Source organism: Symphalangus syndactylus, chromosome 8, assembly GCF_028878055.3.
Source record: "Symphalangus syndactylus isolate Jambi chromosome 8, NHGRI_mSymSyn1-v2.1_pri, whole genome shotgun sequence".
Classification (NCBI taxonomy): Eukaryota; Metazoa; Chordata; class Mammalia; order Primates; family Hylobatidae; genus Symphalangus; species Symphalangus syndactylus.
Genome location: NC_072430.2, coordinates 145,674,161 through 145,689,724, shown reverse-complemented (window position 1 = coordinate 145,689,724; position 15,564 = coordinate 145,674,161). Strand labels below are relative to the sequence as shown.

At 48.8% G+C, this 15,564-nt stretch overlaps 1 protein-coding gene across 5 annotated transcripts in view; it reads left to right on the top strand.

Moving 5' to 3' along the window:
• The window catches only part of HDLBP (high density lipoprotein binding protein), an 88,355-nt gene that overhangs the window by 66,188 nt on the left and 6,603 nt on the right, over positions 1-15,564 (top strand). For all 5 annotated transcript variants that reach the window (XM_055291230.2, XM_055291231.2, XM_055291229.2 and 2 more), the window contains 10 exons: positions 617-756; positions 2,259-2,363; positions 2,491-2,604; positions 4,376-4,462; positions 4,634-4,765; positions 8,895-9,113; positions 11,405-11,626; positions 11,861-12,079; positions 13,016-13,154; positions 14,964-15,118. In XM_055291230.2, the coding sequence (XP_055147205.1) occupies positions 617-756; positions 2,259-2,363; positions 2,491-2,604; positions 4,376-4,462; positions 4,634-4,765; positions 8,895-9,113; positions 11,405-11,626; positions 11,861-12,079; positions 13,016-13,154; positions 14,964-15,118 (1,532 nt within the window). The remainder of the gene's footprint in view (positions 1-616; positions 757-2,258; positions 2,364-2,490; positions 2,605-4,375; positions 4,463-4,633; positions 4,766-8,894; positions 9,114-11,404; positions 11,627-11,860; positions 12,080-13,015; positions 13,155-14,963; positions 15,119-15,564) is intronic.

The following is a 15,564-nucleotide window of genomic DNA, read 5'->3' as shown; positions in this document are numbered from 1 at the left end:
CCAGTGTTTGGGGGGCCTGGAACTCTAACTTGGGGGTACTGGGTTCTATCCAGAGAGGTTGACAGCAGGAGGGTTTGCAACAGCACTTGTCTTGCAGACACAGTGAAGTGCTCAGTGTGAATCTGAGCCAACGGTAGATGGGGTCTCTGGGCAGCAGCATGGTCCCTGCAGGGCTCTTAGGTGTCAGTGAGTGCTTTTGTGTGGAGTTAATGTGTGTGATTTTTTTAACTTGAGAATAGTAGTTCCCAAACTTACTGCACATTAGAAACACCTGGAATCCTTTAAATATTCTGAAGCCCCAGCCAATACCCCAGACGAGCTAAATCCCAGACTGAGTGGCCCCAACTATCAGTTATTTGAAGGTCTCGGGGCATTGCCAGCTTGTGGTCCAGGCTGAAAGCCTGTCCTCCAGCACCCTTGTGATTCAGGTGAAGATCATAAGTGGCCCCCATTCTAGACAATGGAGATTTTTGTTTTGGAAGCTAAGTGTTGTTTTTGGTGATGGGAATCACTGATAAGGTTATTTAGCGGTTTAGCCCTGTCCTGCCTAGTTATTAGTCATTGGCAGAATGTTGTTGGTCTGTGTCCTAAATGTGTTTCCTTTTGTGTTCCTAAGTAAACAGAATCAAAGACCAGTACAAGGTGTCCGTGCGCATCCCTCCTGACAGTGAGAAGAGCAATTTGATCCGCATCGAGGGGGACCCACAGGGCGTGCAGCAGGCCAAGCGGGAGCTGCTGGAGCTTGCATCTCGCATGGTAAGTGCCACGGCTGGGGCCTCTAGGAAGGCACTGGCCTTGCGTCTCTTGGCTCCCTCTAAGGAGTAGCTTGTTGTGTTGTGCGGCCTTGGAGAATGGAAGTCAACAAATCCCACATTGCACTGGAACCGGATTTGACTCCCTGGGGCCACATTTCCTTTATCCTCCCCAGGTCACCTGCACATCTTGTTCTCCATGGCTGTGTGCTGTGCTAGAAGGGCACAGAGACTGTGTGGCAGCGTCTTGGCCTTGGCCACACCCTGGGTTCCCAGATGCCTGGGTACCATCTCCAGAGATTATGACAGACATTTCTGGATTCTCAAAGGCATCCCAGGTGGTTCCCATGTAAGGCCAAACTCGAGAATCACTGCAAACCGGAAGTGGGGGCTGTTGCTCTCTACCACCTGGCAGAAGCACTGCACTGCTCTGGGCTCCCCGACGTTTCATACATGCTTATGCCAAGCTGTGAGCACCCTTGCTTCTGTGAGTCAGATACCCACACTTGAAAGTCTCTGGGTATCTTTAAGTATCCAGAGAAGTCAAATACTGTGTGAGTGCCTGCAGCAGCACTTTGGCCTGACTGTGTGAGGAAAGCCCCAGGGTTCCCTGTCATTCGCTTAGGGGACTCTTTGTTCACCTCACCCCAGTACCCACACGAGGAATCTCAAATTGGCAGACCTCTTTTATAGCCCTGAGCTGCATTCCAGGGTGTGATGCACTGGATGATGCTCCCACTGCTTGTGGCCTTCCCGGAGCTCATTCCCCAGTCTCATATCCCAGGTTCTCCTCTTAGCCTGGCCTCCAGCCCGGGTCCCTTGTCCTGGCTGCTTTATGCCCTTCCTGATTGCTGAGCCCTTATTTCTCTGTCAGCCAATAGCCCTTTGATCCAGAGTCTCTCAGAATTCTCGGAAACGTTTGGTTGGCTGATGGTGTTCTTCCCTGAATTCCACCTCTGCTTATTCTTCTATATTTCTTCTGACATTTTAGTGGGGCCTGTGGAGGAGTTGAGAGCCATGTGGGTTCAGTGCCCTGTGTTGAACGTTCTTAGCCATGTAGAGAAAGTGGTCTGAGCCACCCTGTGTTGACAGAAGGGATCACTCACTGCTATGCAGAATGCCAGGCCTCCAAGTAGAAGAGCTGGGCCTCCCTTGTAGTACCTGTTAAAACAGAAGTGCTCACTGAACTGCTTTGATGATTACTGCTATTATGATAGCACTTTTGGTTGAAGGGTCCTACAGTGAGTTCCTTAATTGGACTTTGTTCAGGAAAGTGACGTGCAGCCAATGTTGCGGAGTGTCGCGATGCTTGGCAAGAGCACTCCTCATGCGCTGTGCACACTCTAACGGCTGGTTGCCCCTGGGGTGCTACGAGGTGCCACCTGGAGACCACCTCACCTGCTCCGTGAAGGACTGTGCCCAGGGCTCCCTGGTGTCCCCTTGTGTCAGCGGGGAGTTGCTCGCTGTGTGTGTGATAAATGACATCTACTTTAATTGTATTTTTAGGAAAATGAGCGTACCAAGGATCTAATCATTGAGCAGAGATTTCATCGCACAATCATTGGGCAGAAGGGTGAACGGATCCGTGAAATTCGTGACAAATTCCCAGAGGTAAAGTTTCCCAGAGACATTCCATAACTCTGTAGGAGTGATCCAAGTCACACTTCAGGAATATTTGATATTTGGGATATATGTCCTTCCTCATACTTGAACTTAGTCTCCCCATGATTTGTTCTAGGTCATCATCAACTTTCCAGACCCAGCACAAAAAAGTGACATTGTCCAGCTCAGAGGACCTAAGAATGAGGTGGAAAAATGCACAAAATACATGCAGAAGATGGTGGCAGATCTGGTAGGGGTGTTTTACATCCTTTCTTGTACGACAGCACCTGGGGTGGGTGGGGCATGCGTCCTGTCAGAAGTCCTGACCCCCACACGACCCCTGCTCTGGGGAAAGCATAGGCCCTGGGCTGGCCTTCCATCTCAGGGACTTGGGACAAAGTGGTGACGGCTTCTCACTTAATACCTGGATGTTTAGATTGGCAGTCATTGTTAAGACTGCAGTGTTTGTGGAATTCAGGTGGGGGGATTTGCCTTTTCTCATGCCCAGTTACCTTGTTTCCCTGAGGAGTCTTCAGACACTTAGAGAAATGGTCCCATCCAGTAAGATAAGAGGAGTCATATACTGACTTATTATTATTCTCAAAAACTGACGTGGGTTTGCAACCTACTCATCTGACAAAGGGCTAATATCCAGAATCTACAATGAACTCAAACAAATTTACAAGAAAAAAACAAACAACCCCATCAAAAAGTGGGCAGAGGACATGAACAGACACTTCTCAAAAGAAGACATTTATGCAGCCAAAAAACACATGAAGAAATGCTCCTCATCACTGGCCATCAGAGAAATGCAAATCAAAACCACAGTGAGATACCATCTCACACCAGTTAGAATGGCCATCATTAAAAAATCAGGAAACAACAGGTGCTGGAGAGGATGTGGAGAAATAGGAACACTTTTACACTGTTGGTGGGACTGTAAACTAGTTCAACCATTGTGGAAGTCAGTGTGGCGATTCCTCAGGGATCTAGAACTAGAAATACCATTTGACCCAGCCATCCCATTACTGGGTATATACCCAAAGGACTATAAATCATGCTGCTATAAAGACACATGCACACGTATGTTTATTGCGGCACTATTCACAATAGCAAAGAGTTGGAACCAACCCAAATGTCCAACAACGATAGACTGGATTAAGAAAATGTGGCACATATACACCATGGAATACTATGCAGCCATAAAAAATGATGAGTTCGTGTCCTTTGTAGGGACATGGATGAAACTGGAAAACATCATTCTCAGTAAACTATCGCAAGGACAAAAAACCAAACACCGCATGTTCTCACTCATAGGTGGGAATTGAACAATGAGAACTCATGGACACAGGAAGGGGAACATCATGCTCCGGGGACTGTTGTGGGGTGGGGGGAGGGGGGAGGGACAGCATTAGGAGATACACCTAATGCTAAATGACGAGTTAATGGGTGCAGGAAATCAACATGGCACATGGATACATATGTAACAAACCTGCACATTGTGCACATGTACCCTAAAACCCTAAAGTATAATAAAAAAAAAAAAAAAAAAAAAACTGACGTGGGAACAGGTTTAGAAAGTGTAGTGAGTAGTGGATGAGAAGCCCATGTATTTCCGTGGGCTGCACCTTAGCTGATGGCTGCCCTGGGAGGGGCGATGGTGAGGGACTCCAGCACTGTGAGCTGCTGTCACATCACTGCCCTGAGTGCAGAACTGCCCAGAGCGTAGGGGTCCGTGCTGTCTCCATGTGTGTTCTGAGCCCTTTCCTCAGCCAGCTCTGATCCTGGCATGGGACATGAACTCTCTCTTAGCCAAAAAGTAGACTTGCATCGATTGACTGTAATTTGCAACGTAAGTTAGTTGTTGGACAAATGATCTCACTTATCATGACAAACCTCTGAAGGTTTGTTTGCAAATACCAGTGCTCTGTCGTGTTCATGCTACTTTTAGGGGTAGAAGGGATACTGTATTTTACTCTCTAGCACAGGTGGTGAATCGGGCTGTGTTTTTTGTCTTTAAGGTGGAAAACAGCTATTCAATTTCTGTTCCGATCTTCAAACAGTTTCACAAGAATATCATTGGGAAAGGAGGCGCAAACATTAAAAAGGTGATAGCTTGTTCCCTGCATCTTGCTGCTTCTTGCCTTGTCCTCTGTAGCCCTGCACCATTTTGGTTTTAGACTAGGAGGGACTCTTCCTTACTTCTAGCCCCGTGCTCAACTGTGTCTCAACTCTAGGAGAGCTGTAGTCAGCTTCTCATGGTATCTCTCTCCCTGTAGATTCGTGAAGAAAGCAACACCAAAATCGACCTTCCTGCAGAGAATAGCAATTCAGAGACCATTATCATCACAGGCAAGCGAGCCAACTGCGAAGCTGCCCGGAGCAGGATTCTGTCTATTCAGAAAGACCTGGTAATGGGAGATGTTTTCTGATGGAGATCCTCCCCTAAAATCTCTAACAGCCTCTAAGATTGAGCCTGGGGTTGAGTCACGCTGGGTCATTGGGCCAGCGCAGGCTCGGGTGGCAGATGTGGAAGATTGCAGCTTTCAATCTAGGCTACTGATGAGTTGGTCAGCAGTGTTCTGCCTTTGTCTGTCTCTCATGATGCTTACTTACCTGGACCCTGCAGCAGTAACATTTGACGTGGGCACTTGTCTTATTAGACATTTTCTTTTTGTTACCTGAAAATCTTATCTGAAGGTATTTACGGTATTTTCTTTCCTTTAAAGAAAAGTGACATGCAGTAAATTGTACGTATTTACAGTGTACAATTTAATAGTTTTGACGTGTGTATACATCCATGGAATCATCCCCACCATCACCCCAAAAATGTCCCATGCCGTTTCGTATTACAGTCTCTCTCCATCCCACTTGGCAGCTCCTGAAAACCACACTCCCCCCACCCCCACCTCTCTATCCCCAGGCAACCCCCAATCTGCTTTCAGCCACAGTAGATGCTTTTGGATTGTCTACACTTTTGTGTGAATGGAATCATAACATCTACTCTTTATTGGGCCCATCTGCTTTCACTTTGCAGGATATTTTGACATCTGTGTGTGTTGTCACCTGTATCGTTGCTTTGTTCTTTTTTATTTCAGGATAATATTGCACTGTAGGGGTAGATCATCTGTTTCTTTGTGTGTACTTGGTAATTAGTGTCTTTCAAGGGGTTTTCTATTTTCTCCAAGTTGTCAAATTTATTAACATGAAGTTTTTTAGAATAGTCCTGCATTATCCTTTTGCTATCAATACTGATGTCACCTCTCTTTCATAATATGTGTAATCTGTGCCATTATAAAATGATGCCTTTTCCCTGGTAGTACGCTTGGCTCCAAAGTCTATATTATTGTTTCCCCCTTATATTTAAAATTTTGTTGGAGATGAGGTCTTGCTGTCGTCCAGGCTGGAGTGTGGTGGTGCAGTCATGGCTCACTACAGCCTTGGCTTCCCAGACTCAAGCAGTCCTCCCACCTTAGCCTTCCAAGTAGCTGGGACCACAGGCGCATGCTACCGCACTGGGCTAATTTTTTTTTTTTTTTTTTTTAGTTAGTAGAGATGAGGTCTTGTTATGTTGTCCAGGCTAGTCTCAAACTCCTCAAGTGATCCTCTCGCCTTGGTGTTCCAAACTGCTGGGACTACAGGTGTGAGCCACTGCGCCCAGCCTATACATGATACTAAAGTGAGTTTCTTTTTGGCAGCTTGCTTTTTAAATTAAATCTGTCTACTAATCCCAGCACTTTGGGAGGCTCAGGTGGGCGGATCACTTGAGCTCACAAGTTCAGGACCAGCCTGGGCAAAACCCTGTCACTACTAAAACTACAAAAAGAATTAGCCAGTAATGGTGCTGCATGCCTGTAGTCTCAGCTACTCAGGAGGTTGAGGTGAGAGGATGGCTTGAGCCTGGGAGGTGGAGGTTGCAGTGAGCTGAGATTGTGCTGCTGCTGCACTACAGCCTGGGCCATAGCGCCTGACCTTGTCTCAAAAAAGAAAAAAGGTTATGATGTTTGCATTTAATTACATTTGTGATTATATATATGTTATATATCACATATTTATATTACATATATTTAACAAATGTGGTTAAATAACTTACTGTAATTTTTTTTCCTCAATTGTGGTAAAATATACATAGCAGAATTTATCATTTTAATCATTTTTTAATGGTTAATTCAACTGAGTGCATTCACAAGGTTGTGCAACCATCACCCTGTCCATTTTCAGAGCATTTTCCATCATCTTACACAGAAACTACACCCATTAAACAGTAACTGCCACCATCCTCACGTGCTCAGTCACCACAATGCCATGATTTTATATGGTTGGCTTTCAGTCTACCATTTACATTATTAACCTTTAAAAAAAACTCCATTATTTTTTAAAGAAATTTAAATAATATGAAAAGATGTATGTGTTTATGCACACAGTTGCCATTTCTAGAGCTCTTCATTTCTTGGTGTGATCCTTGTCTTCATTTTCCTTCTGTCTGAAGGATACCACCTAACATCTTGTAGTGTGTATCTGGTAATGACTTCTTTCACTTTCTGTATGTCTGAAAGTATTTTTTTCCTTCACTTTCGAAAAACTGCTTTCTGCTGCATAAAGGTTTCTAGGTTGGCAGTTTTTTCCTTTCCAGACTTGGCTTCAGTGCCGTCTCCTGTTGTTGCTGATGAGAAAGCTGATGGCGCCCCTGACTTTGTTCTTCTGTCCGTGACAAACCTCCCTCTGGCTGCTTTTAGGATTTTACCACCGTCTCTGAGCAAGTTAGGATGTGTCTCTGTAGTTTTCTTCATGTCTCTTAGCTTGGTGTTTATGTGTGTTCAGAATTTCATCAAATGTGGAAAATTTTTGGTCACTATGAGTATTTTGTTCTGTTAGCCCCTTGCTGTCTCCCCGTCAGGGACTCTGGTGACCAGGGTATTGGTTGTCTTCTACTTGTGCTCTGTTTGTTTTGAGTTGCGGGGAGGAGCGGTATTGGTTTTCTCCATGAGTTTCTTTAAATTCATTAATTCTTTGCAGTGTTCTCATCTGCCTAATTTCATCTAATAGAATTTTCATTTTAGACATTGTTGTTTTCTTCTCTAGAAGTTCAGTCTGAATTAATATCTTCTGTATTTTCAGTTCTTAACATGTTCAGTCTTTCTTTCTGCTTTTGGCCATTGACAATACAGTTAAATGCCTGTTTTTCTGTCCTTGGCTGGCTGATTCTAACACTGTCATTTCTGGGTGGTTTTGTATTTTCTTTTCCTCGTTATGGGTTTTCCCCCTATTCTTTGCATTTCTGGTGTTTCTTAATGAGGGTGTTTTTGTATTCCTCTGAATATTATTTTGTGTTTGTGAAGGTACTCTGAAACATTTTACTCCTTTTAGGACTTGCTTTTAAGGTTTATTAGGGAGGATCAGAGCAGTATTTAGTTCAGGCCCAAATGTTTTCACTGCTGAGATAAGATCCTTCTGAGTACTCCACGTCCCACAAAGTTGAAACTGCTGAGGACGGTTCTGGACCAGGCTCCAGCTGAGCTGCAGACACTGTTTCCTGGTGTCTGAGCTGTAGGTACTATACCAGGCCCCAACTGAGCTGCAGGCACTGTTTCCTGGTGACTGAGCTGCAGGCACTGTACCAGGCCCCAGCTGAGCTGCAGGCACTGTTTCCTGGTGACTGAGCTGCAGGTACTGTACCAGGCTCCAACTGAGCTGCAGGCACTGTACCAGGCCCTGACTGAGCTAAAAACACTGTTTCCTGGTGTCTGAGCTGTCAGCCACTCTACCCGGCCCTGACTGACCTAAAGGTACTGTACGAGGCCTAACTGGGCTGCAGGCACTGTTTCCTGTGGTCCTTCTGGGGATTCTTTCCCAGGCCCGAGGTGATTTCCTCACGCGTATCAATATATGAGTGGCTAGTCTGTGGATCTCAGAGGTTCTCGATGCCAATCTCTTTGGGCTCTGACCTCCGGATGGTTCCGTTTCCTCACCTTCCTGTACTGTGGCAGCAACTTGGGGCAGTTGTAGGGCTCACCTTGTTTCCTGTCTCCAGGATCTTGAAAGTCACCATTAGGCAGTAAGTTCAGTCCAGTCCCTGGTATTGCATCTTGGCTGAAAGCAGAATCTTTGGTTTTAATAGGAAAAGTTTATGTGTCCATAGGCATATGGACCCACCTGTGGCAGAGCTGGAGGGTTGGCTGAAGAAACAGAGCATTATGTGTGGTCTGCAGTTGCCACGCTCCCACCTCCCAACCCAGCATACATTCACGAGGACTCTGGGTCCTGTTGAGTTAAACACCGCCCAATGCGCCTGCTCTGCTGAGCGCACCCTGCTCTCCCCAGGACGTGCACTCTGCCAACACATGATGCAGCGCGTTGCTCCCTCCTCCCCCTGTGCAGATCAAAAATGGCTTGGAGAAGTTTGGCCAGTGCTCGTAAGTGGCAGCACCAGGGTTCTAGGCCTGCGTGTTCATCACCACCAAAGATGATAGTTTATCTTTTCCTCTGCCCTTTTTGCCACAAAAATGTGACTTCCTCCTCCTGCCCTGTGTTTGGTTTCAGGCCAACATAGCCGAGGTAGAGGTCTCCATCCCTGCCAAGCTGCACAACTCCCTCATTGGCACCAAGGGCCGTCTGATCCGCTCCATCATGGAGGAGTGCGGCGGGGTCCACATTCACTTTCCCGTGGAAGGTTCAGGAAGTGACACCGTTGTTATCAGGGGCCCTTCCTCAGATGTGGAGAAGGCCAAGAAGCAGCTCCTGCATCTGGCGGAGGAGAAGGTGAGCATGGGGAGGGAGTGTGACTCTTGGCAGGAAGCCTGGTCCTCAGTACAGTGTTCTCTCTTCTCACTGTGGAAACCCCTGAATTCCCTTCCTTTGTGGCAGGTCAGAAAACAGCTCTGTAATGTACTTTTTATGAGTCTTTGTTTTTGCTATTACTGGAGGGCCTTTCCAGGTCCAAACGCTCACATATACAATATATAAAAGTTGGTCTTTGGCTTATTAGTTTTGGGGTGCTTTTGTCTTTTAAGTATGATTTACAGTAAAATTGACCGTTCTTCAGGTATAGTTGAGTTTTAATTAACATGAAGTCATGTGACCACAATAATCAAAACTTATTTTCCATCACCCCTAAAGATTGCCCATGGAATTGCTGTTGTCCTTGTGTCAAAACCCATCTGTGGATATGTTTCCGGGCTCTTCTGGTGACACCAGGTTTATGGGAAGTCTAGAAATCAGTAGTGTGAGCCCTCGTAACTTTGGCTGTTCTATATCCCTTGCTGATCAGCCTGTCAGTTTGTAGGAAAAAAGCATTTTCACGTTTTCATTGGGATTGTTTAAATCTAAAGATGAGACTGGTAAGGACTGACAGCTCAGCAGTTTTGACTCTCAGTCATTTCTCCATTTTTTTTAGGTTTGTGATTCTTTATTGGTGTTTTATAATTTTTAGCACATTTTTATGTTCCACTTAACAGATCTAACTACTGTTCTTTTAGTGCTATTGTAAATGGCACTTTTTTTTCCATCTCCAGTTGTTAGCACGTGGAAGTGCTTGTGATTTTTGTATGTTGACATTCATGAGACTGCTAAATAAAGCTCATGTATGTTAGTGCCGGTCACTTTTTTGTGGATTTTTTTTTTTTTTTTTGAGACGGAGTCTCGCTCTGTTGCCCAGGCTGGAGTGCAGTGGCGCAATCTCGCCTCACTGCAAGCTCCACCTCCCGGGTTCACGCCATTCTCCTGCCTCAGCCTCCCGAGTAGCTGGGACTACAGGCGCCCGCCACCACACCCGGTTGATTTTTTGTATTTTTAGTAGAGACGGGGTTTCACCGTGTTAGCCAGGATGGTCTCGATCTCCTGACCTCGCGATCCGCCTGCCTCGGCCTCCCAAAGTGCTGGGATTACAGGTGTGAGCCACCGTGCCCGGCCCACTGTTTTGTGGATTCTTATTTTGTATGTCACAATCACGTGGTCTGTGGACAGTTATGTTTCTCTCTAATCTGCAGCCTTGTATTTCTTGTCTTTTTTGTTGTTGTTGTTATTAGATTGATGTTTTTGTCTTTATGTTTAACCAGCCTTGCATTTCTGGGGTAATCCCTGCTTGATTTGGTAGGTTGTCTTTGGCCATATTGCTAGATTGGATTTGCCTAATTGATTGCCTGATTTTTGACTAATGCTGCTACTTGTGGATGTCTTTGAAAAGCAGTGGAGTCTCTAGGTGGTATTTGGTCAAACCTGCACTTGAAAGATAGCAAAGTTGTTATTTAATATTTTTATGCTAGCATATTTTTCTTTGGTATTCTTGCTTGTGGGCCAGGTCTTGGGTCCAGAGAAAGGCAAGAGCTCCCCGTGTGGACCTGAGTCCCGTGGAGCAGCGCCCTTCTCGGGGCCCCTGCATGGGTCTGCCAGAGGCACTGGTGTCCACAAGTACAGTGTCCGGGGCCTTTCCAGGACCCTTGTTTCTTACTGCCACACAAGGGGTGTTGTGCTACATGAGGCCTCTGAGGACTGGTCTCTAACTGTAGCCTTGGTTGGCTTGTGTCCCTCTGAGCTTGAGCTTAGGGAGTGGCTGGTTTTGTGGGGGCTGACCTGTAGCACTCGTGGGAGGAAAGGAAGCCTGGCCCAGATTTGTGTGTGCTTGGTCTGGGGGCGTGGTGCAAACCTCTTGGGCAGCTTGCTTCCTGCTCTGCTGGGCACACCCCGCGCTCCCCAGGACGTGCACTCTGCCCACACACCGTCCAGCACGTTGCTCCCTCCTCCCCCGGTGCAGATCAGAAATGGAGAAGTTTGGTCAGTGCTGGTAAGTGGCAGGACCAGGGTTCTAAGCCTGTGTTCACCACCAGCAGCATCTGATTGTTGTGGAAGAGAAGTATGTGTACAGTCTGTCTGGGTATTCATCTGTTTATTCAGTGAGGTGCGCTAGCCCCATTTTGGGGGTATTGGTGTAACATCAGGACACTGGTGACAATGTAAGGGGAGCCTGAGCTTGCCGTCCTACAGGCCCTGTTGTCTTCCTCATGTGGTGTCAGGCATGTGGTGTCAGGCTAACACAGTGGGATTGGTTTCTGCAGCAAACCAAGAGTTTCACTGTAGACATCCGCGCCAAGCCAGAATACCACAAATTCCTCATCGGCAAGGGGGGCGGCAAAATTCGCAAGGTGCGCGACAGCACTGGAGCACGCGTCATCTTCCCTGCGGCTGAGGACAAGGACCAGGACCTAATCACCATCATTGGAAAGGAGGACGCCGTCCGAGAGGCACAGAAGGAGCTAGAGGCCTTGATCCAAAACCTGGTAGGGAGCGGGCCTCGGCGGCCGACTGCGGGGGCGGTGATGGGGAGCGGGCCTCGGCGCCCGACTGCGGGGGCGGTGATGGGGAGCGGGCCTCGGCGCCCGACTGCGGGGGCGGTGATGGGGAGCGGGCCTCGGCGCCCGACTGCGGGGGCGGTGATGGGGAGCGGGCCTCGGCGCCCGACTGCGGGGGCGGTGATGGGGTGGCTTACCTTCCATCTCTTCTTAACACTGCAGGATAATGTGGTGGAAGACTCCATGCTGGTGGACCCCAAGCACCACCGCCACTTCGTCATCCGAAGAGGCCAGGTCTTGCGGGAGATTGCTGAAGAGTATGGCGGGGTGATGGTCAGCTTCCCACGCTCGGGCACACAGAGCGACAGAGTCACCCTCAAGGGTGCCAAGGACTGTGTGGAGGCAGCCAAGAAACGCATTCAGGAGATCATTGAGGACCTGGTAGGCACTTGGGTGCTCGGGGAGGGGTTCTCACCCCACAGTGGCCACTCACCGAAGCCGTGTATGGGTGTTCGCTCCACCCTGCAGGGGGGTGACTCCCTCATACAGTCCCGGAAGGCTTCAGAAGGGGCTTTCTGGTGCTCGCTCTTCTTTCCTCAGCCTGTCTGGCCTCCTTACTGATGAGAATTCTGCCTGTGAGAAGCACTTAAAAAAAAAAAAAAGGAGAGAGAAGGAGAAGGGGAGAGGAGAGAGAGAGGAAAGAAAGCAAGAGAATAAAAAATGCAGTCTGTGTAAGGGATCAGAAAAAATGAAAATGCAGTCTAAGGAGTCAGCTCTCTTCTCCCCTCTGTGAAGGAAAGAAAATCGGTTTGAGGGCATCCACGTGAATCCATGGGAAGTCGCGAGAAGACGTGTTCTTTTTCTAAAGCAGTCTTTACAGAGTGTCCCCTCCAGGCCACTCCCCTGCCAGGGCCTTGGCTGCCCTTTCCCTGATAATCAAGTCTGATGCCTCCTCATGGAGTCCGAGGCTACCCCAGGAGGTCCCACTCCCTTGGCTGAATTGGCCACCCTCCAGGGACGGCACCTGATCTTCTGGGACACATTTCAGAGGAGGCCCACCCCCTTGGACCTGTCCTGCTGCCTCCCTCCTCCCTCCACCCCCTTGGACCTGTCCTGCTGCCTCCCTCCTCCCTCCACCCCCTTGAACCTGTCCTGCTACCTCCCTCCTCCCTCCACCCCCTTGGACCTGTCCTGCTGCCCCCCTCCTCCCTCCTCCCTCCTCCCTGCGCCTGGAACCCTGGACTCGGGAGAAGGGGAGCATCTGTGCCAAGTGGCTGTAGAGGACAGGGAGGAAGGTGGCGTAAAGGGTGCTGTAAAACTTGTCCTAAGGAATTTAATCTTTGCTCTTTTCTTTTTTCTTTGTGTACCTCCCTCCAGGAAGCTCAGGTGACATTAGAATGTGCTATACCCCAGAAATTCCATCGATCTGTCATGGGCCCCAAAGGTTCCAGAATCCAGCAGATTACTCGGGATTTCAGTGTTCAAATTAAATTCCCAGACAGAGAAGAGAACCCAGGTGGGTCCCCCATTAGCCCTGTTCTGCTTGTTACTAGTGGTGCCTCCCATGGGAGAGGCAGAGCTATCGTACATACTGGTGAGGCTCTTTCCTGTCTCTGCTAGAAAACCATCTGTGTATTCTGGGGGCTTCCAGAGGTTCAGGGTCACTCCTTGGCCGTTAAAAGATGGACCGTGTCAGTTATTGACGAGTGACCTGGTGACCTTCATATGTCTTAGAGACACACAAGGTAGCCAGTCCCAAGGCAATGAGGAGCGTGCAGCTTCATTCTCGGGCGTCCCGAGTTCAGTCCCAGTGATTCTCATGACATCGTTTGGATCACATGAGCCCCGTCGTAGAGCTTCCTCCTCCACACCTCCTGTCACTGTGGGGTGTCCCCTATGAGGCAGGCAGCTGCAGCCTCTGGCTGGCCAGAAGGCACCATCCAAGTGGCCGGCAGTGCTTCTAGGAGGGCATTCAGCTCACCGTACCATGCTTGCCCCCAGCTCTGCTCATGCACCTGGCGGTGGGGAGGCGACCTGTGGGATGCCGATCGGTTGCATCTCTCTCACTTGCTCTGCATTTGTGAAACAAAAGGTATGCTCTCCACTCTGTGTATCAGTCTTGGTTGAGCTGTTTGGGTGGCAGGTGGCCCTGCAGCCTGCTGAGTTCACATAGGGTCATCTCTCTGGGCATCCAGGAAGCATGTCACACACAGCCATTCAAGCCCCTTTGTTTTCCTGAGAATACAGGCTGTTTTGAGTAGGAAACTAATAAACTCATACTGCACTCCGTCTATGTTTTACATTTCAGTGGTTAAAACTTTGATTTTGATAGAATTTCACAGAATAGTATAAAGACACATCTTGTGGCACCAGTTTCTTTTCTCAACTTCTCCCCTTTTACACACATTTTTTTTTTCTGAATGTAATTTTTAGACATGTCCCTTTGTTCATGGTGGGTATTTTCTTAGAACAAGGACATTCTCTTACATAATTCTAGCACATTTATCGGAATCAGATCTAACATTATAGAACAGTAGTATCTAATATGTTGTCAGTATTCAAGTTTGCCAGTTTCTCTCCTTCAGAAACACCTACTTCCCCACCCTAGGATCACCCTTGATTTTAGGCAGGCGTCTGTCTGGTCTCCTGCTCATTTATTTACATCACACACCGCCTGGGTTCTGTCTTAGGGATACTTATTGTTGTGGTGTCTATTTTGGTACACACGTGGTGTCCCAGTGTGGCCTGTAGGAGCCCCTCCAGCTGTCTTCTGTGTCCTGTTCACACGCCCCTTCACTCCTGGGGCTTTCGCTTTCTGGCAGAAGGAGCTGGCACAGGTTTACCTTGGCCTCGCCCTTTCTGTCTCCCCTAGACCTCTCACCCCCTTTCCCACTGCCTCTCCTGGGTGGGGCTGCGTGCCAGCCGCCTTCCCTGATGAGCCCTCCCTCACAGTCAAGCCCCACGTGTGCCGTGGGCCTGCCCTGTGTTCCTCCCATGAACTAACTCATCTGATCTCACTGAAGTCTGCGCTGTAGTTGCTGTTAGCTTCATTTTCAAGGTGAAGAAGGGAGACACAGAGCTCACAGCCTCCCTGCAAAGCCTTCAGTGCCCTCCCCCAAGGTCTGGGAGCCCTCTTTGAGGCTGCTGTGGGGACGTCCTATCTGCTCTCCCTGCACAGACCGAGACCTCCTGAAGGACAGGATTGGTTTTCCCCCGCTTTTACCACCCAGCACCCAGCAGGTGCCTCACAGACGTATGCATTCTGAACAAGGTGTGGGGTCTCTTCCAGCAGCTGTCAGCTGTCCCTTTTCCCCTTTCTCTCTAGTTCACAGTACAGAGCCAGTTGTCCAGGAGAATGGGGACGAAGCTGGGGAGGGGAGAGAGGCTAAAGATTGTGACCCCGGCTCTCCAAGGAGGTGTGACATCATCGTCATCTCTGGCCGGAAAGAAAAGTGTGAAGCTGCCAAGGAAGCCCTGGAGGTATGTGTCCATGTGCCCCCTCCACCCCGCCAAGGCCCAGTCAGCAGGCCCCTGGGGGAGACGCATGGCCTGGACGGGATGGACAGTTGCCGCAGTGGCAGTGGCAGTGGCAGTGGAGCTAGCCCTCTTGCTCCTGCCGTGTGCGCACAGGCTGTCTGGCTGTGCTCCTTGGCTGGACACAGAGTTTGGGGAGGCCACTTCCCTTCACCAAGGCTCCGGGTTCTGTAGCCCCTTTCTGGGACAGCTGCATGGGATCCGGCCTCTCAGGCCCACGGTGGGGGTGGGGGCTGTGGAAGGGTCTCAGCTGCAGGGGGATGAATGTGACCTCCAGTTGCAGCGTCTCCCCCCTCGTGAGTGGGGTCCTCAGGCCTGGCTCACCTTGTGTGCAGTCAGTGTTGAGTGCCACCTGCATGTGGGATGCTGCTCTCGGTGCTGCGGTGCCACAG